At 40.4% G+C, this 26,264-nt stretch overlaps 1 protein-coding gene across 5 annotated transcripts in view; it reads left to right on the top strand.

Annotated features, from left to right (window-relative positions):
• The window catches only part of ZC3H12C (zinc finger CCCH-type containing 12C), a 51,392-nt gene that overhangs the window by 17,549 nt on the left and 7,579 nt on the right, over window positions 1-26,264 (top strand). For 3 of the 5 annotated variants that reach the window (XM_054803162.1, XM_054803155.1, XM_054803147.1), the window contains 4 exons: window positions 7,304-8,070; window positions 20,171-20,310; window positions 24,409-24,643; window positions 25,909-26,015. In XM_054803162.1, the coding sequence (XP_054659137.1) occupies window positions 7,376-8,070; window positions 20,171-20,310; window positions 24,409-24,643; window positions 25,909-26,015 (1,177 nt within the window). In that variant the 5' untranslated portion in view covers window positions 7,304-7,375. Of the gene's footprint in view, window positions 1-3,100; window positions 3,148-4,086; window positions 4,110-7,303; window positions 8,071-20,170; window positions 20,311-24,408; window positions 24,644-25,908; window positions 26,016-26,264 lie in introns of those variants that run through there. The other 2 variants (XM_054803138.1, XM_054803171.1) reach the window with 2 other exon arrangements.

The following is a 26,264-nucleotide window of genomic DNA, read 5'->3' as shown; positions in this document are numbered from 1 at the left end:
TTCTTGGACATGGGTGAGCTGGACTGGCTTCTTATTTTGCCTACAGAAGTTTTAATATGCTTAATATTATCCAATACTGGCAACTGAGGTAGTCTAAATACCACAGCAGGGACTGATTAGCTTTTTCAGATCACTGCTTTTATTTGCTGTTTGCAAAGAGGCTTAATCCAGTGCTGGACATCAGGCGTCCCACTGTGCTTGTGGGTAGCTTTCTCTCACTCTTTGTGTTCACAGTGGCAGAAATTAGTGAGGAGTCTCCTCCTGCCTCCAACTTAAAAGCTCCAAAATACTGGTGTTAGTAGTTGTTCTTAGGAGTGTTTAATGGGCAGTGCAGAGAAACTATAGTTGGGGTTTCTGCTTTGCAGCTTACTATCTGGGCACATGATAAATACATCAATGTAATAGCATGATGGTGTGTGATTTCATTTACTGTCTTGAATCACTTTAATATCCATATAAAGCTTGGGAAATTACTCAAAACAGTTCTAACAAACCTAATCTCATTCTTTCCTTATTTTAAATCACTGTAGATGTTTCCCAGCAGATCGCCTGCCCTCCCAGGCACCTCTGTGGTTCTCAGTATTGCTTTTAGTCATGTAATGATGCTGAAGTTCAGTAAATCTGCTTTTCTAGTAGTCATTCAGATAAACATTTGCAAATGTAGAATCTCCTCCTTCTTTGTGCTGGGCTGTCTTCACTGAAGTTACCAGCAATGGCAACTTTTTATTTGAAAGTCCACATTGCTCCACCTTTTTTTTTTTGATCAAACATCAAACCTTGCTATGTACGTCGCTAAATATGTGTGTTGTAGGGCTTGGTGGTATTGGAAGTGTTGGGCAGTGAGGGGAGGGGTGGACTGGAGTTTGCATGGCTTACTTGAATAAAAATACAAACAATAAAAAGCTTGCTATGGCCTAGCTCCTGACTTTTATTCAAATATTTCATAGTTGCGAAGAGACAGGAAGATCTTGGCATCTAGAACAGATCTGGGAAATAAAAGGGAAAGAAGTTCTGTTGCAAACAAATACGAGTGACTCCAGAACAAAAGAGTGGTTCATAGTTCCTTTCTATCAAGTACCCTAATGTTTCAATGCACTGCTTAAAAATAACCATTATTCCACATACTAATATTACATGGGTTTAGTTTAATCAGTTTCACCTTCCATTGAAACCCACAAGTACTCTGTTAGAGTCATGTGTAAATGCAAGTTTATTACATTTAATGACATGTACAAAAGTGTCAGGAAATTCAGAAAGCAGTTTCTGAATACATTTCAATGTTTAGTGTGAGCTCCTTTCATACCTCCTTGCATTTTGTACCAATATGATAAATTTTGCTAACAAGAAAAGGAGAATACAAATAGCTACTGCTAGATTTATTTCTCTTTAATATTTTTCCTTACAAAGAGCTTTTTTGTTTCCGTGATAGAAGGGATTATATTCCTGAAGACTGATATATTTTAATAGGAACTCACAACTTTTACTCCTTAAAAATAATTCCTTTCTTTGTTTCATGAATTAGAAACAATGAGGAGAAGCTGAAGTCTGCCCAAGCCAGGTGTTTCTTGTTGGCAGCCTGCTCCCTAATGACTCTGGCTCTCATACAGCAGCTGCCTGCTAGTCTCTTTTGTATGGCCTATTGTTGCTGCACACCCCTCGTTAATACACATGCTGCCCGGGGCAGACCCTGAGAATGACATCAACTTGCTTATCTTAGAAACCTCCGAACCTGATGCAGGGTGGGGAGGTTGCCTTGCATCTGCCCGGCCAACTAATTGTGAGCTCTGTGGGTTGTGATTGGCTCCGCGTCCGCTCAGTAATAGGTTAAGCAAAGACATCGCGGGTCCATCTGTTCGTCCATTCATTGTTCTGCTTGCTTGCCTGAAGTCTGCAGCTGAAATCGTGTTAAGGAGTTGCTTCTGGAACAGCTACAAGAAACCAATGTCTGTGTGTTTTCCAGCGAACGTAAGTATATGGGCTTCTCTCTGCAGAAATGGGACGTTTCACCTTTCTGGTGTTTCGGCATATCAGTTTGCATTTGAACAACGTAGCTAGCATGTGTGTCAGCTGAGATTTGCACACTTTGGGTGTCTCTTGGAAAAAAAGGGAAAGAAAAACCAGTTATGTCTGAAGACTAAGTATATGAAAGAGCAATGATCTCACCCAGTGCATTCTATTCAGGAACTTTCAAAAGCATTGGTAATGATGTATTTCCCAGAATTTGAAAATGGTAGGCAGTAGCCATCAACAGAACAATTTCTCCTCTAGCGTCCCTTGGGGGGAAGGGGAGGTTTCAACTTTAAGTTACAGGTATTTACCCTTTTTTGCAAATAAGCTATTATTTACTTTAATTTGTGACCGGTAGAAAAAGCTTTTAAGGAAAAAAAAATAATCAAACTACTTTTCCATTATACCTTACAATGGATGAAATTTCCTGTGTTTGTGAAAATAGGAAGAGCTCCATTGTGGGCTATCTGAAGATACTGTACTGCAAGATAGAGCGTTAGGATGCTCTTAGGTGGGAACATGTTCCAATCAAAAGTTTTGTGCTCTGAGAGCTATTCATGTGTCAGATCTAGCCTGGCTATTTTTATAAAGTTTCTAATCTGTTTTGTTTTATGTTTTGAGTTCAGATGTTAGGCTGAAGAACAAACACTGTATACTCCATGAGTCTGTGTTCCAAGGATCCTGTAAAGAAAAAAACAAAACAAAGACCTTCATATATCAATTGGGAGGGAATGAGAGCATATAAAAGGGTTAAAAAGAGGTTTGCATTTCTACCACATGCCCTATTGTGTGAACATATGCATGAGTCTATTGAAAGTTTTCAGAAGATGGGCAGGCCACCAGTTGCTGGTCTCCTGCAGTTCCAGTAGACATCTGTTGCCCCAGAGCATTAACCAATCTGTTCAATGGGACATCCTTCCTTTGTTGGGTAGAATGATGCAGACAACAGCACTCATTGAAATACAATGGTAATTAAATACATAGAAACTACAGCAGTAGGTATTTATTACATATTCATTATTTTATTTGCATTGTTGCAGTATGTTTATTATTTGGATAACTGATAGATTCATTTTTTTTCTTTTCTGATCAGCTCTGCACTTCTGTTTGTGACAAGTAATGACAGTGCTTCAACAAACGGTGATTTCAATATTTTCCATTTTATGTTTAGAAGACTTAGAAAAAGTCTGCCTGTGTGAAAACACGCTGAACTATTTCACTGTACAACGTATCTTCAGAAACTTTTGATGGTCTTTTGAGACACAAATTCTGTTACACTGCGCCACATGACACACTAGTTTACTCCTTGTTATTTTCCTCTGTGAACTAAATTTGCATTAAATTGCTTTTCTTATGCTCAATTGTAAGTGGAAAATATTCTGAATACACATTAGAAGATAGATGATCTACTTGCCCGCATCCCTTTGAGAAATATTTCTGTTTTGTGTGAAGGTGAATTAATGGGCTGATTATTGTTAATGGCTAGTGGAAAATAGTGGTGACTTCTAAGAAAAGGGAAAAGATTACACTTCTGCAATGTAGGAGCACAGTGCTCATCCGGACTATTACAGTTATACTTGATAAATGTTTTTGACTCAGTAATAAAGTATTTTAGGCCTTTAACAGTGAACCTAGTATGCAATACTGTAGTTTTAAACAAGGTATAGTTTAAAACTTATGTTGCATAAATATGTCTAGATTGGGAGTTAACCATTTTATTAACTTTGTCACAAATACAAATTCTGTTATTCAGCTGTGGTGAGCTTAACCAAAAGTTGAAGACTTTCTTGACAAGAATTTTTTGGTTGATTTTTGTTTGTTTGGCTCTCAGTTGAGTCAGAATTTGTAGCAGATATTTTTCTTATCTGTATCGCATTGTATCTGTAAGCATACTTTAAAACTATATGTGTGTAATGACAGTTCCTTGTAAATAAAGTGTGCAAGGAGTTGTTCTTATCTGATGTTACTCCTTGGATAAATGTGACCTTTTCTGGTTTTCATGAGCTTCATTGTCCTATTTATAGGTACACTACTGTTTATTTGGAATACAAATTCGTTCAAATAGACTGGCTGGCATGTTGCTCTTCGCTAACCAAATCAAGGTAAAATAATCAATTCCAGCAGCATTCAGCAGTGACACCTGATTTTTATGGTCTAATCAATAAATCTTGTAAAAGACATCATTTTGGGAGCTCCAAAGTCTAGCATTTCTAAGAGATGCTGCTGACCATGAATATGGTGTACAAAGTTCACAGACATTGTAAAAATTTGTCTGAAAATAAATAGTTTGTATGCAGGGTTTAGACCAAATGCCAGAAATAGCGTACTGCTTATGCAAAACTATTTTAGAAATCTTTAGCTTTGGATTTACTGGGTAAACATCATTGTATTTACCATCTAAAAGTAATAGTATGGTGTCAGTATACCATCTGTGGCAGATTTTCAAGCTGCTGCTCTTACTACTTTCTTCTTTCAGTAGTTTCTGAAAAACAGTAGAGTTCTGTGCAAAAGAAGCAATTATATATTGGAGTGAAATGGAGATTGACAGGAGACTTAAAGCAGATAGATGCGAGGCTGATTATGTATACATTCCCAACAATGGACAAAGCTCAGTTTATGGTCATTTTTCATACGCAGTTGATGTGCAAATCATCTTAAGTATGTTTCATATAATGCCTGATCTTCAGACACATGCATATGCTAGGTACTTCTTTGAATCTCACTGGAGGATGTTATGAGTGTAGTTGCTGTAAAGCACTTAAACTTCAAGGAAGAAGCAACTGGAGAATGACTTAAGTATTACTTTAACTAACACTAAAAAAAATCCTCTTTCTGATCTGTGCTCTTCAAGCTTTGTTTATTCCATGCTGTTAATATGCAACCTCCCCCCTTCCAAAAAAACCTCCTCCCTCTACTTTTAGTTCAGTTCTAAAATGACATTTCACAGTACATGGATTTAGGCAGTGACCCATTATCTCCCCGTATTCTGTGGCGGTGGTACATGAGCCAGCTCAACTTTTCAGTCCAGCTTAAAAGTGTTGCCCATTAACTAGACTTCCTCGAGTCAGAGCAGATTGTGGGGTTGGTGGAACAATGATGTCGGGGCTTCCAGATCGGTTTGGCAGCTGCATTGTTCTCTGAGGGGAAACCAGACGCACTTAAGTCCCGCTCTCTTTCATGGGCTTTTGTTCATACCAAATTATTCTTTTGCCGTGCTAGTATTCATGATGGTATGTTAAAGGAGTGCATCCTAGCAACTAAAGGCTGGTTGCTAAGCAGCCTTGCTTCCAATAGGGGTTTCTTGTTTGAGATTTTTTTTTTTTCTTTTTTGGTGTCAATTCAGTGAAGGCCATGGTGTTGGGTATTTTAACTGTATCCTTTTATTGGGATATTGTTGTGATTTGTTACTAGCGCTGTGCCATCGAGTGCATTACGTTAGTTAATAAATCACTGTGTGAAAAGATTCATTTCCTAAATTCTCATTGTGTTTAATCTGTGGTGTTGCTTGAAATCCTAAAGCTTCGAGTGAAGACAAAGTAATATTCCTTGATACACTGCTTGAGACTATTACAGCCCTAGTGCCTTCTAAGAAGATCAGATCTAAATAAAACTTTAGAGTGTTTTCTTTCCTATCAGTCTTGCCTGGATTACGGTGTTGGAGATGAAAACACTGATGATAGATTTATTTATTTATTTTAACTAGAAAAGGTTAGTAAAGTACGTTTTTGTGCTCCGTAACCAAAAAGCTCCACCACAGTGGTGCTATCTTGGCACTCGGCGCCTGTAGAGTCTGCTTGTACCGAACCTCGGATTGGATTTTTGACTTGATTCTCTCTAGTCTTAAACCTAGATGAATTTCGCTTGTGTGCACTCTCGGATCTTTATCCCAAGAGGAGGAAAGTACACCATATTTTAAAAATACTAGGTCATTCTTAAATGCTAACCTGTAAGAGGATGGGAGAGTTAATGTATTTGCTGACAGAGATTTTGGCTGTTCATGACACATACCTGTAATCTGTGCTAGTATAGATCAAGAGATTCTGTTTGACATAATGCTTTTTCTCAGTATATAAGAATTTCTCTTTGATGAAATTTGTGTCTGTAATGTATCTGTCAAGTTCAAGTGAAGTCATTTGCCTCTATATCTTGCTTTTATATTCTGCCTTGCAAGATGGAAGTGTGAAAGAACTCTTTGTTTCATGGTCTTCCCTTAATGTAAATTCTTCTTTTTCATGGTAACCTTGCAGTACAATTGGTCCATATGGTCGATTTTTATCTATGAGAAATAATCTATCTTTTACTTTCTTTATTGAAGCAGTTAGCAAATACTCTTGTTGAAAAGAACAAAATAAGGGAGAGGTAGCAATCTGCCTTTATATGCAGATTGTGGAAATAATCCTTGTGACGAAATGGGTAGCTAACTCCTGTATAACTACTGTTACGCAAAATTCCTCCAGAAAAACTGATGTGGCAAGTGTATGAAGTCCAGAAAACTGCAACTTTTCTTCCTCCCCTATTCCTCCAGGACTTCTATCCATATATTTAGTTTTGATTCAGCAAAAGGCTTACACAAGTCTAGTCCAGAATTGAAATCAGCTTTTAATTTTGTTGCCTTGTTGGCTTGATGAATGGTCTGTTGCAATCAGTGCAAAGACTTCCATTGGCTTTATTGGCCATTAGATCAATCAGTGTCTCTAAATGCTGTGTGTGTTAGTAATGCAGCACTCTGTTGAGAGTAATTAATCTTTCTTGACTTAATTATCACTTTATAAGGGAATTCAGAAATAGTTTGAGTATATTCATTTGAACTGATAGTGTCTTTTAGGGCCAATAATTTTTTATTTAATGTTTTCCATTACTAATTCATTTTATGGTTTATGATGTCTTATATTTGCCTAATAAGCCAGATAATGTAGTACTGTGCTGATTTCGTTGTTACAATACTATCTTAAGCTGGAAGAAATCTCAGTTCCTTTAAATCGTGACAAGAGTTCTGTCTCTGCATTCCAGTAGGTAAACGTGCAGTGTTTGGTTTCCTATTCTTTCATAAACCCATTTCTAGAAATGTTTAAGTAAGAGCATTTCATACACTCAGAAAACAGATGATCAGTTGTTTATCTGCTTAGCTATGGATGTTCATTAGGAAAAGTTTTTCCCAAAAGAAGTTTTCCATGTTTAAAATAAAAGTTGTATTTCTTTGCTGGGAGAGAATATATGCAGTTCTGAGGAAGCAGCAAGAAAATACAAAATAAGTAATATGTGTAACCAGTTGCAACATTTTTTGTTCTCTCTTTAGGAATACGGAACACTTCATATTCAGGAATACAAGAAAAACAGCAAAGTGGAGTCAAGTACATGCAGCAGCTTCATGGGCTTGAAGGATCATCTGGGGCATGACTTAGGCCACCTCTATGTGGGGAGCACTGGCACACAAATAAATGCAATTGTACCTTGGTCAATGGCGGAGAAGCCAACGATGGATAAGGTTAATTCTAGGAAAGAAGATGTAGACAAAGAGGCATCTGAAGAGACTTCTGGAAGCTCCAGCTGTGACTCTGAAGAAAGCACAAATTCTGATAATGATTCAGAGAGACTGAATAATTCTGCACCAGAATCACATTTATTGCCTAAGACTCACCGACAGCTGTGCCGATCTCCTTGCTTAGAGCCTCATATACTAAAAAGAAATGAAATCTTGCAAGACTTTAGGATAGAAGAGGCTCAGATAGTACCTAAGGAAGTCAAAAAGCCCCCTGATGTGGTGAAAGAATATCAAACCAAACTGGAGTTTGCACTTAAGTTGGGTTACTCTGAAGAGCAGGTTCAACTTGTACTAAATAAACTTGGTACTGATGCTTTAATAAATGATATTTTGGGAGAACTTGTCAAGCTTGGGAATAAAACTGAGCCTGATCAGACTGTAACTAATGCTAACACTAGTGTAATGCGTGAAGCGTCTTCCATAGAGTCTCAGAGGTCAGAGTCTCCACTGCAGGAGGATGTGACAGAGGATGGTGACAACCTGAGGCCAATAGTTATCGATGGCAGCAATGTTGCAATGAGGTATGTGACCATGAAGCTTTTACTTTTATATTTAAATGGAAACAGAATGACCTTGTCCTGTTCAAGCAAGATGTTTGGTATAATTGCCTAAAACTGTATGTAGGTTCTCTCACAAGCATCTTTGTCGACCACACAATATGCCAGTCTTGTAATCAGGCTAGAGGTCTGTAAGAGTCCAGTGGTTTGTACTCACTGTTAGAACAACCACAGGTTAATGCCAGTCTCCTGTTGTAAGCAGCTATCAAATCTCTCCTTCCCACTGCCACTCCAGTACTTAATTTTTGGTAGGCACCATTACTGTGGGCAATTGCTGTATCCAGTTACATGCAGGAGGTTAAAGCAAATGTAAGATTCCTTAAGATTATAAAGTAGTTATTTAGAATTATGTGGCTTAAGGGATACTTCTCTTTGGTAGGCTATTCTGTGGTAATTGGTCTGTCTGTAAAATTGGTCTGTTTTCAGAGTTGGAGTTAGGTTTTATTGCCATTAATTCCTGAGGTTGCTGCGCTTTAGACTTTCACTTAACCTGCCCACAGATAACACATTTACCTACAGCATTCACCCATCCTTACCCCAGTCATCAAGGTGCAAGAAACTTGTCTGTGGGGAGGCGAGAGGTTCACGCTTCATCAGTGATTAGAGAAAGAAGGAAATGGCAGAGATATGTGCTGAGAGATCAGGGGTTTATGGCTATTTAAATTATTAAATGACAAATTTATTAGTAACTAATTGGGTAACTCATAAGGATTATCTGATTACTAGCACCATGGTTTAGAAGGTCAATTTTAGTCTTCTGACAACTTGATGTGGTTTTCATTAGCTTAGTAATAAAAGTTCATGCAAGACATTTCTGGGCTAAGTGCCCAGGGTTTTTTAGCTCCTAATCAAGTCAATTACCTTTAAATGAGGCTTTTTTAAATGAAATTTAAATACAGCTCTTATTTATGCCAATATGATAGGGTTTTTTTATTTAAGTAGATGTGTTAGCCCATATTGTAAATGGGGTATTCCAGTGAGTTCTGTCTACCTGATGTGTCATTCCTAATATTTTTGTTCAACTTGAGCTGTAAAGGAAGTGTGCCCAGTTGAACAAACAGTATTCTGGTACTCAACCAAGAAGTTATCCAGAGACTTCTAAAATGGATTTGGATTGTATTTCACATAAATCTGAAACAGTTGTGTGTTAGCTAGTTAGCACAGCTCAGACTTGGTGGGTGGACTTATGCTCAACTTCTCCCACAAACTGCACTGAACACATTCCAGAAGTAGCTCCAGATCAGTCACTTTTCCTTAATGTTTATTCAGCTATTAGCATAAATATTTAGGACCTGCCTTCCTATGCTCAATTTTCTTTCTTGACTGCCTACATAAAATGAGCCAAATATGAATGCATGCTGTGCATGCTATAGGGCCTTAAAACAGATTAAATCTATTAATATAAGAGTCTTTCTGTATCCAAGAATCAAATTAACAGGTCTTTGCTTGTTTTCTACCAAATTTAATCACAGAGTCATTCAGTTTGGAAGGGACCTCTGGAGATCTTCTAGTCCAATCCCCTGCACAGAGCAATGTCAATTCAAGGCCATGTCAAGTTGGGTTTCGAATGTCTCCAAGAATGGAGATTCGACATATTCTCTGGGCCAGTGTTTGAATGCCCTCACTGTAAGAAAGTTTTTTTTTTTTTTTTATGTTTAAACAACGCTTCTTGTATTCCAATTTGTCCCCATTGCCTCTTGTTATGTGGTTAGACACCAGTGAGAAGTCAGTTTCTGTCCTCTTTATTCCCTCCCATCAGGTGTTTATACACATGGATAAGATTCCCCCTGAGCCTTCTCTTCTCCAGTCCCAGCTCTCTCGGCCTTTCCTCTTATGACAGGTGCTCCAGTCCCTTGACTAACTTTGTCCTTCACTGGACTCTCTCCAGTATGTTCATATCTTAGTTATACTGGGGAGAACTGAACCCAGAACTCCAGATGTGTCTCACCAAGGATGAGTAGATGGGAAGGATCACCTCCCTCGACTTGCTGGCAGCACTTTTCCTGTTGGTCTTCTGTGCTGCAAATGCACATTGATGGCTCATGGTCAGCTTGGTGTTCACCAGAAACCCAAAGTCCTTCTCCAGAGTTGCTTTCCAATTGGTTGGCCCCCAGCCTGTACTGATGCCTGCTGTTAGTCCTCCCCAGGTGCAGGACTGGTATTTCCCTCTGTTGAACTTGCTGAGGTACCTGTTGGCCCATTTCTCTACCCTGACAGGGTCCCTCTGAATGGCAGTCCACCCATCTGGTGTACTCCTCCCAGTTATGCATCCTCTGCAAATTTGCTGAGGGTGCACTCTGTCCCATTATCTAGGTCATTAACGAAGATGCTAAACAATGCTTGCCCTGGTATTAGTCCCTGGGGTATACCAATACTGACTGTCCTCCAGCTGGATTTTACGTCATTAATCATAACCCTTTGAGTGCAGCAGTTCAGCCACATTTCAGTCTACCTCTCTGTCCCCTTATCTTGCCCAAACTTCATTAATTTGTCAGTGAGGATAAGACAGTGTCAAAAGCTTTGTTAAAGCAGTAATAAACAGCATCTGCTGCTCTCTTAATCCACTAAACCAGTCATCCCACTATCTCACTATGAGGTTGGTCAAGTGTATCTCCCCTTCATAAATCCATGCTGAGTGTTCCCAATCACCTTTATCCAATCTATGTAATTTGTTAGGAAAGGGCTTGCAGGAGGATTTGCTCCATCACTTTTGAAGGGATCAAGGTGAGGCTGAACAGTCTGTAGTTCCCTGAATTATACTTTTTTGCCTTCCTTGAAGATAGAAGGGATATTTGCTCTCTTCTAGTCCTTAGTAACATCCCCAATCACCGCAACCTTTCGAAGATTACCAAGAGTGCCTTTGCAATGTCATCAGCCAGCTCCCTCAACACGCTTGAGTGCATCCCATCAGGGCTCAGTGGCTTGGGAATGTCCCATTTCAGTGTTCCCTAAGCTCTGCTGAGGGAAAGTCTTGTCTAGTCACCTTTGCCCAACTTCCTGAACATCAGGGTGGACCAATCTTGAGCTTGGCGGAGGTGATCCTTGAAAATCAGCCACCTCTCCTGGGCCCCTCTTCTCTCCAGGGTGATACTGCATGGGATTCTCCTGATTAACTCTTCCCAAAGTCTGCTCTCCTGAAGTCTGCTTTTTGCTTTGCTCTTTCTTCACAGGATCCTGAATTCCACCACTCATGGTCACTGCAGCCAAGGCTGCCCCTGACCTTCACACCTCTGACCAGTTTTTCCTTGTTTCTAAGTATGAGGTCCAGCAGGTTCCCTTGGTGGGTCCTCAGTCACCAATGTTAAGAAGTTATCATCAATGCACTCCAGAAACTTCCTGGATTGCTCATGCCTTGCCATGTTGGCCAGCCTGTTAGCAAAGACACTTTGCTCTGCTTTTGGTTATCCAGTGGTGACGTTGCTTTTGTTCTACTTGGTCAAGTGGATCCCACCTTTTCCTAGAAATCAGTCCCTGATTATGGAAGACAGTCCCATGTTTGTAAAAGATGAGTCCCTGTTGCTGACACCAGCTGTGCAACCCGTTGTTTACCAGCAGGATCTGTCCTTTCCCCTTCAAGAAAATAGGTAATAGCAAATAAGTACTTTAAAAGGAAAGATTTCAGCTCTTAATGTAAAAGAGTAATGTTCAAAGCAGTGAGGGAGAAACAGGAATTCACCTGCAGTTCAGACAATCTTGTTGAAATTTCTGTGTCTAAATGTCCAGGATCCTGTTATGAGTAACTAACCTATAAATTGGCACGGTCTGTTCTTTTCATTCCTCTCTGCATTTCCAGGCTGTGGCCAACGAGCTCACTTTGGAGTTGCTAATGGGAAATTGCCCTGTGCCTTAAGCAAGACTGCAGATAGTCTTTTGAGATGTTCTTGGGAGCTCTCTCATATGTTCTCACAGAAATGGGTAGACTGTGATCCATATTCTTACTCCCATGTTGTCATAATACACATACTTGATGACACCATTTACTATTAGAATTATTCTAGATAAGAACTGCTAATTTTCCTTTAAGGAATGTATTTGATGGGAGGGGGAGGGGGGAAGTTTTGTGGAGAAGGTTGAGGTGAGTGATGTCCAATAATACAAGTAGGATGAGACAGCTGTCCTCTTCGGGAAGGAACAAACACTGTATGCTGTCCTGTCACTCCATTGCATGACTAATTAAGGATGCAGTTTCACAAAATGAGTGGTACAGAGCAACTTGCTTTCAGCCTCACCTCTGTCTCAGTGCCAGGGATGCTTTCCTACCTGCATCTCATCTAGTGACTGCGTGGCTGTGAAATGAGTTGATCCATCTTCCTAATTCAAAAAGGATTATTTTTCCATTAGACCTACAAATGAAACCTGATGTTTTTGTGGTTGGGAGAACAGCTAGGTCTTACACAAGGGAGGAAGGATGTATCCGATTATGTGACTGGATGTTCGTGTTTGTGTAACCGGTTGCATCTAGTCAAGTGATGACAGGTGGATTTGTGTTCCTTGAGGGCGGCACAGACCAAGGCTTGGGCCAGAATAACTTACTCTGGCCAGCCAGAGCCAGTATGTATGCTGGTCTAGTCTGGTGACTGCTCCTGTTCCAGACAAACTGCTTTAGCAAGCTGTAGGGTTTTTAAAAAAAAAAAAAAAAAAAATCTCTCAAATTTTTTGCCTTTTGGTAATGCTTGGAAAGCTTTTCTTATACTTTAAGGTGGCATTGCTTGTCATTCCTGCCTTAAATTGAAAACAGTTGATCAGATGCATCTTGTGTATTTCAAGTTTAAAGCTCCAATATTGGCTAAAGAATATGAATTGGTTGAAGTTTTAAAAACAAAGCAAACCCCCTCTTTCAATTGAATAGCAGAAAGGTGGCTTTTACAGGCTGTAACTTGAAGAATTGCCATTTGGTTTCTGTGGGATGCTTCAAATGTGGTCTTGTTCTTTCATTATTCTAGCTTTCATGGTGTTGACAATCCTATTCCAGAAGAGGAAAGATAACTATGCATTTAAGCCTAACACACACCAAGTCGTTTGTTAGAAAGCTCTTACAGATGGGTCTGTTTTTTCTGTGCATCTGTGTGTGCATGTGTAAACTTAAAATCAGAGCTAAACAGCAAATTAGATAATTCTCTTGAGCTGCTGTGGAGCTCTTGGTAGACACTTCCCACAGCTGAGAGTGAGGCTGGACTAAGGGATAGGACCTGGGATTAAGTAGTGCCATACTCGAGTAGTGACCTATCTTGGCTTTCCAGAGAACTGCATAGCTCTAACCCTGTTACATAAGGTGGGTTTAGGGGGTTTTTTGGCATGTAGATGATGATGTTGTAATGCGAAGTCTTCCTTTAGAACCTTAGTCCACATGAGCTAAGAAAGGTATTTGTCCATTGACATAAAAACGCACTCAAGGCCTTATTTAGTGTAAGGTGCACAGCATAGATATTAGACAGGTAACACATTCCAGTCAATACTAGTTCTTTATCCCTGTGTGATGAGGTTTAAGCTACCCTAAATTTTCCCTTTACATAGCTGAGGTAAGCAAAAGAAGGTGATCTCTGCCCATATAACAACAGCAGATCGTCAGCTCTTCAGCCCTACACCTGTCCTCCATTGTGTTCCTGGACCTGCTCTTCATGCTTCCTCAGCTGAGCCTCCACAGTCTGGAGCACAGGGGAGAAGGTCCTGTTTCTCCATGAGGCAGCAGAAGCAAGGTTTTGGGGTTCTCTGTGGCCCCTTCATTTTAAGACTTCAATTTACTGCTGAGGTTGAGAGAGGGAGTTCCTTCTGAAGAGAGAAATGTGCTGCAGCGTATTTGCATGGTCCTTTTCCTTTGCTTGTCCTTTTCAAGGGTAAGGTTGGGATGTTGAAAATTGCTTAAAATTGGTTATTGCTGTGATTCTCTCTTTGCGGGAATCAAAGTCGGGCTTTTCCCACCAAGAAGTAAGGAGTAAGGAACAGAGTTGTTAGTTACAAAAACAGTGGGAAAACTTTAACTATTTTATTCATTTGCTTCTGTTCCATATTTTTAGTTTTCCCTGGCTACTCTGGGTGCCTTCAGACTTTTTTTTGCTAACAGCAAAAAGAATGAGTTTCAAATTTTACATAATCGTATATAAAACTTTATGTTAAAAACATATAGGCAAAAAAGAAGTTTGCTCTGCTTTAGAGAGTGCTACATGAAGATAACACTGATAAGCAAATAATTGGATATTTTACTTGCTGTATCATAGTTTTTAGACAACCACTTTCAGAATTACATAGGCAAAAGATCTGAAGTATTTTGATCACATGCCATCTGCGTTTGCAGGTTGAAATCAATGGATCTTGTTTTGAGCAATTAGATTATTCTGAAACCTTCACCCTTCGGGTTCCCAGGCCATGGAGGTGATGTACTTCGGTTTCCTCTTTTGGAAAACCTTGGCCTGTATATTTAAATGGTGCTTGATGGTACTTCATTGCACGAGGGAGAACGCGATGTGAGATAATTTTTATTTGTGAGAGGAAGATGCTGGTTTAGTTGTGGGGTTTTTGTTTTTGTTCTTAGCTAAATGCACTCCCACTGAAGACAGGTATTTTAGAGTCCATGTAGAAGTTTTTCCACAACTGCCAATTGTGTCAACCGAAGGATGGTTTGATTGTCTTATCTATGCCATATGTAGTTTTCATATGGCAATTTAATTGCATATGTGTTTTAACAAACTAACAATTTAGCTGCATTAGCTTCTTCTCAGATTGTGTGTTGCTGAGCTTGGTAGATGCAATTATATCTTGGTACCTTGATTGAGACGTTCATCTTTCAGTGGCACTGGCTGTCTAGTTTCTCAGGTTATTTTGAGAAATCACTTTAAGGAATAGATAAAAATATTTTTCCAACAAGTGACAATCATGTGGATAGGAGCTTGTCACTGGCAGCTTTGAGTATAACTTCTCTTTGCCTTTTTTGACCTCTGACTGCCGAGTGCGTGACTCTTGCTCGGTCAGACACCCACGTACATATCTGGCTGGCCACCACACTTGCTGTACTCCATAGAGTGCCCTGGCATAGCAAGCCCTACAGATAAAAGATGTTTTGAAAGATGTTACAGCTTCCAAAGCTTTTTTTCCTTCAAAGACCTCAAAGCATTGGAGTAATTTGTCATGGGCTAATGGAAAAAAAAAAACCACACACAAAAAAAAAAAAACCACAAAAAAAAAACCCCAAACCATTTAGGAACTCTTCCATCCACTTCGTGTCGGCACCAAAATATATATATACACACACATATATATGGAACAAATGCAGGACTGATAGAGGGCCCGCGTTACTGAGGAATGCTTTTGGACAAATTATTTCTGTGATTAAGAAATTAGTAGAGCTTTAAAAACATAATAAGAAAAGGGATGAGGCTAGTGACAAAACCAAGCTGCCAGCCTAATGAGTCACTAAGATGCTACCAGGTGGAAATTCTTACCTCTCTATGCTATGAACTGAGCACTGTTTTCCTCCTATGACACGGTAGAAGAAAATAGTTTGGTAACTCTCTAAATTTACCAGGCAGATGTGTGTTTTAGTTTTGTTCTTCTTGCTTTTAATTAATGTGCTTTTACATGGGAAGTATCTCGGTGTGTCCTGATTTCAGTTGTATAAAAACCTGTATGTGTATTGCAACAGACATTATTGTAGACCTCAGCTCTAATGTCTCTTGGCATCAGTATGTATGTTTTCTGTAGCTCGCAAAAGCTGAGAGCTTTTTCTGAGAGCTCCGTGTTGGTTTGAATATTGTGTTAGAGCACGCCAGAAGTCCTGCAGCTATTGTAAGTAGTCAGTGGTTTAGGAGTGTATACCACAACTCTTCAAGACAGTCACTTGAAAATCTAGTTTGGGGGTTGGGAAGGTCACAGAGAAAATGTAAATGTTCTCATCAGATGTTTTACCGGTTTATGCTAACTCTTCTAACCTAGAAAATGCTTGATTGATTTTTGCTCAGGAAGTGTTACACTACTGGTTTTTTTCATTTAAAAATAAACCCACAGCTATCAACAGGCCAAATGTAAATGTGGTGATAAAAAGAATCATTCATGCATGGTATGAAACACAAATAGATGCTTCTTAAGGAATATACTTTATCTTCCTTCAACTAAGAGTGGTAGGTTAAACATAGCCAGCAAGCAGAACCAAAGCCGTATACACCAATGTCTTACTCAGGGCTACAGCTGTCATCCTGACTGCTCTGAGCTTTCACATACTTCTAATAATTGGGAAGAGATTTTTAAAAGAAAGTTTCTTGACAAAGCAATACAAACATTTGTCCTCTTTTTTACAACTAATCAGAAGGAAAAAAGTCAAGCAGCAGCATGATTTCAGTCTTTTCACCATATGATGTATCATAAAGCTGATGAAGCACAAAGATCACAAAAAGGAGAGCATCAAATCTGCATGACAACAAAACAGAAGAAAAGAACAAATTTTAATTGCACATCTTTTTCACAGAGTTTCTTACTTATCATTTAAATTTCTTGGAATTTGTATCCACTCAGATACCAGCTTAGGCATGTGTCTGAAAAGGAGCGGAAAAAAATGTGAAGATTTATACGAGCTATAAATCCACTTGCTCAGCAATGTGTAAGAGCTAGTATACATTGTAATGCGTTTCCTATTTCTGTTTCGTAGAGTTTAAGTATATTTAAAGTTTATGTTCTGGGTGGAATAATGTTAATAGTCTGTATTAGGCAAGAGCTGAACTGCCTGGTCCTCCCTCTGCCTTTAAAAGTGTGGCCTGAATTCCAACCTGATGGAAAGCAATAGGCAGGAACGTCCATTTCTTTCAGAGAGGCCAGGATTTCATTCCAGAAATGATTTCTCAGACTTAGGGGAAGAAACATACTGTTACTAAAATGTAGTCTAACAAAACGCTTGTTCAGTGTCAGGAGTGAAAAGTGGGTTTATCCATTTGAAACCATGGAGATTGTTTAGAGTAATAACAGTACAGTGATTTCACTGGAATTTAGTAGCTGGAACAAGCCCTTCCTGGCTGTTTTAAGATGGATTGTGATATGCTGATGGTTGCACATGACCTGCTGATAGGATGAACAGTAACTTCTTGTATCAGGCTTTGCAAAGGAGGCCTTATGGCTGCCCACTGGGTACTGAATGCACACCAAGGGTCCTGATTTTGTGTTGGCGCAGGGAGATGTAATTAGTCTTGCCATGGCTGGAAATAGTGTTGGTCATTTTTTCTGTGCATGTGCGTTTTAAATGTGACATATGTGCGTGGTTTGGTTTCCCATTCCTGGGAAGTTATAAAATACGTAAAGATACTACTCTTTCAGCCAAACAAGCACAAGAATAATTGTATATTATAAAACAATGCCCATATTGCTATGTGTTTTATTATTACAGTGTTATTACAATGTAGTAGTGTATTACATGATATTATCATACAAACCAGGGAATGTATTATTGCAGAGGCCTATAACCATAGCTAAACAGCATATTGAGATACACAGACAGATGTCTTGCTCCTGACACTGTTCCTAGTACAGCCCTATAGGCACAGAAGATGGACTTAAATTAGCCTTGGAGTACCCTGTGCCAGCTAAAATCTACAAACTTTGATTATTATGGCTGGCAACAATTGCAATGTCTTAGTATATGATTACATTTCCAGGTCCTGTCTCCAGCATCATTAGAAGAGGAAGTGGTACAGTTCCTCACTTAAATCTATGTAATGGTAGTGGGCTCTTTTTTCCCCCCCTTCTTTTTTTTTTCTTTTTTTCTTTTTGTTGGGGCCTTCAACACAGCCTCTGCTGCGGATGATGTTTTGCAAGAGGTGTTAGCCATGACTCATTCTCTCTTGACTCCTAGACACAGATGAACATGTATGCCACCTTCACAGGCTTCTGGAATCTGAATATTGTTTCAGAATTTTTCTCACTGTTATTGTAGCACTTCATCCATTGCACAATTACTTAAGCTCCCTCAAAGTATCAAGAAACATACAGCAGTGCTATGTTTTAGACAACTGGAAATAGTAGGTATTTTAAAATGGTCCTACCAAAAAAAAAAAAAAAGTTTTTAAATAACTTTTTGGTGTTTTTATTTACCTCAAAACATGCAAGTAGGAGGAACTTTTAGGATACCTATGGCTATCCATCATCATATTGTCCTCTTCACAAATCACTCCACGGTGAAAGAATTGTCTTTTACCTTTCTGGAAAGTATATTGTGGCATACCTGCTATATATGAGAAGCCAGCCAAGCAAAAGGCAATGGCTTGTTGCCATGCCCCTGTGTTTCTTCTGCTACATAGAGCTGTGGGCTTGGGAGAGACCTCCCAAAAGTTGCTTGTCTCCTCCTGTGCATGGAGAACCTAGACTGGCTTGTTCTGCAAAGTGTCCAGTGAGGAGATGCCAAAATCCATGGGCCGACTGATCCATTGGTCAGTTAGAAAGCTTTTTGTAACATACTACTTCACTGTTCCTTACGCTAGTTAAGGACTTTTCTGTCCTTACCCAGTGGGACTATTGTGAGTTGGCTGCGGCTGGCACCCGGCACCCACCCAGCTGGGTGCTCACTCCAGCAGAATGGGGGAGAAAACAGGAGGAACAGGAGCAAGAAAACTCATGGATCAAAATAATGACAGGGAAATCACTCACCGAGTATTGTTGCATGCCAAACAGACTCAACTTGGGGAATTTAATTTATAGCCAGTTAACACAAATAATCACTGATTCAGATAATGGGAAGCAAAAAAGAGAAACATTAAAATACTTAGAGGGAGAATGTCCATCCTCTCCTTCTCCCAGGCTCACTTTGCTCCAGACACCTTTTTCCCTGTTGTCATTGCTGCGGGTGACACTGAGTCCCTGCAGAGAGGCAGTGAGCGGTGCCAGGGGTGGGGGTCACAACATTCCTCTCCTGCTTTTCTTCTTGTGCTCACAGGTTGCAGCCGCTCTGGGGGTATACCTGCTCCCCATGGAGCACCTCTTTCTCCTCCTCCTCTGGCCTTGGTGTTCTCTCATTCCCTTCTCCTCTATTGTGGAGCTGGCCGGAGCCAGGCGTGTCCGGCACGGGGCAGCCTGTGACCTCTTCCCACAGAAGCACCCCTGCAGCCCCCTTGCTACCAAAACTTTTCCATGGACCCAATGGTTGATTGCTGTCCTCTATTTTAATTACTTCCTATATATTGAAGATTGTTCCTCCACAGGCTGCCTTTTTTCTCCAGATTAAATGCACTTCCTTCAGCCTTTCCCCATAGGTCTTGTTTCACTTTCTTTTGGATTCTTCCTGGTTCTTCTGTGTCTTTTGTAATATGTCGTGCCCAAAACTGGATGTAGAAGTTGGCTGAAGACTCATTTGCCTTTAGAAGATGACATAATTGCGTCTCTTGCCTTACCTCAGACAGTTATTGCACAACAGACACGTATCGTTTGTTTTGCTTGTGTCTGATCCCTTTCTGCTGAACTGTCTCTGCACGGCTTTTTTAATACACAATTTCTCCTTCCCAAGTGCAGTGCTAAGCAAATTCTTCGTTTTTCATGTTGATTTTGGACAGTCTCTCCAGTTTGCCTAATGTGTCCCGCAGAATGCCTGCCACCCCCTTGGGCAGAGTCCTTCTCCTCTCTCTTTCCCCATTCAGATGGGACCTCACAGGGCTCCTGCAGCCAGGATCTGCTGTCTCTTTCCCTGCCACTATGCACACCAGTGCTCAGTATTCATCTGCCTGCATTTCCTAAATGCTTTGCACTCTTTCATGTTGGTATTTCAGGCCTCCTGCATTCCCTCATCCAGCCTCTATGGTGTCTGTTGTACCCCGTACTATTGGTTGGGCTATGAGGGTTTTTAACACTCCCTACTTATATTTTTCCTTACTTGTCGCATCTGTGTACAGATGCTAAAAATGTTTGGCAGACTCAGTACACAACACCATTTTGCAAGTGATGGCAATATTTGGGCAAAGCTCAGACTCACTCCCAGTTGCCTTTAGAAGCCACGGAGCAAGTGAAGTGCATGCCTTTGAGATCCACATTTCACTTGTGCTCTGTTTATGGTCATAGAAAAGCAAAGTCATATAATAAAGAATTTTAATGTGTGTTTCAGCCACGGGAACAAAGAAGTATTTTCTTGCCGAGGAATCAAATTGGCGGTAGACTGGTTTTTGGAGAGAGGTCACAAGGATGTTACAGTGTTTGTGCCAGCATGGAGGAAAGAACAGTCGAGACCTGATGCTCTTATCACAGGTAAGCTCTGTTCCTCCTTTGCTGGTTTGTTTGACACTTTGCACAGCATGAGTGTACTGCTCAAATGAACAAATCTTTAGAAATTAAATACTATAGAAATAGAAAGTATCTTTGGTGTAGTAACTTCATTGCAATCTTTAAGAAGGAAAAAGACAAAGCAATGCCCTCTCCAAGTCCTCCTTTTCTGCTCAACTGATAAATTTTCCGTTAACGTTGTCACTTTTTTCTTGAAGAATGTAGTTGCCATTTTTTAAATCTGTTACGCCCTTGTAGCATTGGCAGCAGAGAGGTTTGAAGTTAGTGATTCACTGGGTGATCTCTCTTGTGGTAAGCAGTTTCTGCCAGGCTGGCCAGTCTGCCCGTCACCTGCGGTGAGTCACTGCCTGCGCTTGAGGTTACAGGAATTATCCTGACAGAAAGGGAACAGTTCCCCTTTTCATCATTACTATTAACAAGTGAGACAGCTTTTGAAAATTTTAACCTGGAACGTGTTTATCTAGAAAAAAAAATTGGTGTAGAGGCATTTATGTCTTGATTAGACTAATTGATTCTGTGTGAAGGCTGGAGAGTTGTCCTCCCTTTGCCCTAAAGTTGAAGCAGAGGAGAATTCAGGGTTAAAAAACCCTTAGAATTTAGAGGGGAGAGAGGATTGGTTTTTTGTTTTGTTTTGTTTTTAAAAGTGGCTACCTTTAAAGGAGGGGAAGATTTTGAGAGTTGTAGCTATGGCTTCTAAAAGAATATGGAAGCATGTTTTGATTGCCACATGCATTTTCAAATATCTGGAAAGATCTTCACAACATTTCATTTGCTTGATTGCTACTAGAACATACCGTGTTAATGCAAGAAAACGTTTGCAAAGCTGCTCTTCTCCTCTCATCGTAAGGCAGTGTGGAGCCTTTCTCTTGAAGCCTTTCTCTTTCACTGTACTAGTGTTTGAGGTATGAGAAGAGCATTGGCTAGGTAATAAAGACTGGGCTATTTAGAAATAAATTGAGACATCTGGCAGCGCTGTGGATAGGGATAGAAGCCCCAAAAAGAGTTTCAAGAAAGTAGCAAAACTTAGAATTGACCAGTTGTCTAGCAATGAAAAATCAGTTTGCCGTGTGGCAAACTCATGCCTGACCTATCTGATAGCCTTCTATGATGGCATGACCAGCTGGGTGGATGAAGGGAGAGCAGTGGATGTTGTCTACCTTGACTTCAGTAAGGCTTTTGATACTGTCTCTCATAACATCCTTGTTAGCAAGCTTAGGAAGTATGGGTTGGATGAGTGGTCAGCAGGGTGGGTGGAGAACTGACTGAATGGCAGAGCCCGGAGGGTGATGATGGGCAGTGCAGAGTCTAGTTGGAGGCCTGTAGCTAGTGGTGTGCCCCAGGGGTCAGTGCTTGGTTCGGTCCTATTCAACATATTCATCAGTGACCTGGACGAGGGGACAGAGTGTACCCTCAGCAAATTCACTGATGATACTAAGCTGGGAGGAGTGGCCAACGCACCAGAAGGCTGTGCTGCCATTCAGCAAGAGCTGGACAGACTAGAGAGCTGGGCAGAGAGGAACCGTACAAAATTCAACAAGGGCAAGTGTAGGGTCCTGCACCTAGGGAAGAATAAACTCCAGGCACCAGTACAGGGCAGGGGTTGACCTGCTGGGAAGCAGCACTGTGGAGAAGGATCTGAGAGTCATGGTGGACAACAAGCTCTCCATGAGCCAGCAACATGCGCTTGTGGCCAAGAAGGCCACTGGTATCCTGGGGTGCATTAAGAAGAGCATGGCCAGCAGGTTGAGGGAGGTTATCCTCCCCCTCTACTCTGCCCTGGTGAGGCCATATCTGGAGTTCTGTGTTCAGTTCTGGGCTCCCCAGTTCAAGAAAGACAGGGAACTACTGGACTGGAGTATCTCTGAGGAAAGGCTGAGAGAGCTGGGTCTGTTTAGCCTGGAGAAGAGAAGACAGAGAGGGCATCTTATTGATGCTTATAAATATTTAAAGGATGGATGTGTAGAGGAAGGGGCCAGACTCTTCTCAATGGTGCCCAGTGACAGGACAAGGGGCAATGAGCACCAACTGGAACACAGGAAGTTCCATCTCAATATGAAGAAAAACTTCTTCACTTTGAGGGTGACCAAGCACTGGAACAGGCTGCCCAGAGAGGTTGTGGAGTCCCCTTCTCTGGAGATGTTCAAAACCCACCTGGATGTCATCCTGTGCAACATGCCCTAAGTGATCCTACTCTAGCAGGGATTTGGACTAGATGATCTCTAGAGGTCCCTTCCAACCCCTACCAATCTATGAATCTGTGTGTCATCACGGACCCTGAAAATGGGAAGAAGATCAAAAAAGGTTATTGTATCTTCTGTAAAACAGAGGTTCTTCAGTTTTCTTATCAGGATACTGGGAGCCTGTTCACTACCAGTCTTGTGAAATCCATTGTGCTGACACTCCATTTCTAGAGATATGCAGCCATCTGGAATTTTGAAAAAATCTTAAATGACTAACGTGAGGATGGTTCTAGACTCTCAGTATTTGTGAGAAGCTCCTTGGATTAAACAACAGCTGCATCTTTCTTATTATTACCTGCTAATCATCACATGGCAGATTTTTTAATTCTTTCTTAGTGGGCAAAAAAATCACCTTCGATCACACTCTTAGTCATCATTTACCACACGGGGGAGGGATGGTGAATACAGAAAGGTTGGGTTTAATTTAAAATCTTGTGCTTTTTCTACTAAGCAGATAAATGCTTGTATCAAATATGTTGCTTATATATAATATTAATGCTGTACTTCTTCCTGTTAGAGTCTTTTTTTTTCCTAGATGGAGCATGTTCCCTGTCAAGTTTCTTGGGCTACAAAACAGTTGAGTTATTTGAGATATAAACCATTATTAAGAACCATGACTCGTATTCACTGCGCAAACATCTTCTGCCATTTTAGATGTTGCCTAGCTTTTTGTTTATTTTTCTTTCATAGCTTGTCTACTCTGAGGAGAGTGATAGATAGGAGAACCGACACAAGGGGTATGTGCTCCAGCACTAGGTGCATTGGTGCTACATCCAGCATCTTAGTTGAGACCAACCTCCTTAGGCCATCTTTCAAAGCTCCTCAGAATCTCCAGGTCACACACAGAGAAGGAGAAAATTGGTTTGGATAGGTGATGAACAGACTGTGTAGAACAAGAAGGAATTGTTCAATGCCCCCATGGCAGGGGGGTGGAACTAGATGAACTTTAAGGTCCCTTCTAACCCAAACCATTCTATGATTCTATGATGAATTAGATAAAATGTTAAACACACTTACTTAGCAGGATTAAAGAGAAATCTGTTTGGATTTAGTAAGACTTTATATATAAAACTGTAAACCCTTCAAGGAAAGATATGTTCTGAACTATTACTGGAGCTAAATAAAACAAACAAAAAAAACCCCACATTTGCACTTGGTTACAAGATGACATCAGGCATCTTTTTAGGGAGTGCTGTTAACATTTGTGAAGAGCCTGAGTGTTAGTACAGAACATGGTTTTCTAGTCCTTGTGGGTGCTAGTAGTAACCCCTTCCCTCGATGGGGAGAGAGTTTTATGAGACAGTCCCATTAACGTGAGCTACTGGAATTATTTCAGAAGATGTTTCTTGCTGGGTACCACAGAGAGATGGAAGAGATCTGTCCTTACCAAGGAGCTCAGCTACAGGAAACCCTTGGCTGTACTGGGGAGTAGCCTTCCTATTTGCTGAAACATTCAGTAATGTTTAAAACCACCCCTTCAACCACAGGAGTTTTTCCACAAGCATTTTGATAATTAGTGTTTCTTTTGAACCACAGCAACATGAACAAGGTACCCTGTGTTAGTCTTAGACAAATGGTCTGGAGCAGGAGGTTTTGATTCGTTTATGGGGGTTTTTTTAAGTATTGCTAGTTGACTGCTGACTGTAACTTCAAATATCATGTATCAGATACCTTCTGCTGGACTATAACCATTTAAAACATGTTTAGTCCTAAATGCTTGGATTTTCTTCCTCAAAACTAATGTCTTTGGAGATTAAACAAGCATCTTTTTCTTTTCTTTTTTTTTTTCCATTTTTAAACTTTTGATTCTTATTTCTTGTAGATCAAGAAATCTTGCGTAAATTAGAAAAGGAGAAGATTCTTGTGTTCACACCATCCCGGCGAGTGCAAGGCAGAAGGGTGGTATGCTATGATGACCGATTTATATTGAAGTTGGCCTTTGAGTCAGATGGCATCATTGTTTCTAATGATAACTACAGGGATCTAGCTAATGAAAAGCCTGAATGGAAGAAGTTCATAGATGAACGCTTGCTGATGTATTCGTTTGTTAATGACAAGTAAGTAATTCTATCTTTATACGTGCCACTAAAATAATTAAGGAAAGGACAATTTGAAGACTTGTATGAATTTCTTATCTTACACCCAAATCATTAGATACATGTAGGAAAACAGGAAGAACAGTCAATCATAGATTTGGTCTTCCGATTAAGTACTTGAACTTTGGTTTTTGCTAAAGCTTTTTTATAAGAATATCTTTTCTATCTTTTTATGCTATTTTTTCCCCTTTTGGCGTATGCCAGTGCATATGCTATATTTGGTGCATGCTTTGGTATTAACATTCCAATTCTCTTGGTAGACTGAGCCAGCATTTTTGAGTGCCTGTGATTAGACTCCTAAATCCTAGAGTCATAGAAAAGCCATGTTGGAATGAACCTCAGGTGGTCTCTAGTTCAACTGTCTGCTTAGATCCACCTGTGGTGTCTTCATGCCCACATACAGATCAACTGCCATTACTACTGGTGGCTTCTTGTAGTGGGAGGGACTGAGTACTGTGCCAAGCAGACACTTGTATTGGAGTGCCTAAATACTAATGCAAGAGTCCTAGTCAATGAGCACAATTTTGCAAAGTTAGTTGGCATTTGAAGAATCGCTGCCTGTATTGCTGCCCTTACTTTGGTTTAGGAATGGGTTGTGTGCAGCCCTGCTTTGCTGCAGAGCAGTCAGCTGAGCTAGACTGAAGGTGTCTGAAGCAGACTAGAGGTGTTCACGTGGTGTATTTCTATGACTTATCTCTTGGGCAGTACCTGCAGCAAAAAGGTGGCCGTTCAAAACGGCTCTCAAAGAACCCTGGCTTAAAAATGTCAGCATGGCAGGTTATGGTGTAGGACACACTCATGAGGTTCTTGGTCATTGCATGAGGAATATGAGATGGCTTGTTTGCTTCCCCCCATTTTGGGGGCCTACAGGAAAGATGGAGAGGGACTGTTTATCAGGGAGTGTAGTGACAGGACAAGGGGGAATGGGTTTAAGCTGAAGGAGGGTCGATTTAGATTAGATGTTAGAAAGATTTAGATTAGATGTTAGAAAGAAATTCTTGACTGTTAGAGTGGTGAGGCAGTGGAACAGGTTGCCCAGAGAAGCTGTGGATGCCCCCTCCCTGGAAGTGTTCAAGGCCAGGTTGGATGAGGCTTTGAGCAATGTGGTCTAGTGGAGGGTGTCCCTGCCTGTAGTAGGGGGGTTGGAATTAAATGATCTTTAAGGTCACTTCCAACCCAAACCATTCTATGATTCTGTGATAATACTTTTTCTTTTTGCTTTATAGATTTATGCCTCCTGATGATCCTCTTGGCCGCCATGGTCCAAGTCTGGACAATTTTCTTAGGAAGAAGCCTATTGTGCCAGAACATAAGAAGCAACCCTGTCCATATGGTAATTTGATTTAACTCATCAGTTTTCTGTACTGCTGGGACTGGGGACCAAGCTCCTGCTTTATTTTAACACTGCCAAAAATAAAAGCTTTTAAACAGAGGTTTTTACATTGTTATCTTAGCCTGAGAGTGGTTGAAATACTGAGCTGATGGTCGAAACTGAAGTGATATTCTACTAGTTAAACTAAAGGAGCAATTTTACTAATGATTCGTTGGAATAGATCCAAAACAGCACATAAATTCTACAGGC

This window comes from Grus americana, chromosome 1 (genome assembly GCF_028858705.1).
Source record: "Grus americana isolate bGruAme1 chromosome 1, bGruAme1.mat, whole genome shotgun sequence".
Taxonomy (NCBI): Eukaryota; Metazoa; Chordata; class Aves; order Gruiformes; family Gruidae; genus Grus; species Grus americana.
This window is presented reverse-complemented; position numbering and strand designations above follow the sequence as displayed.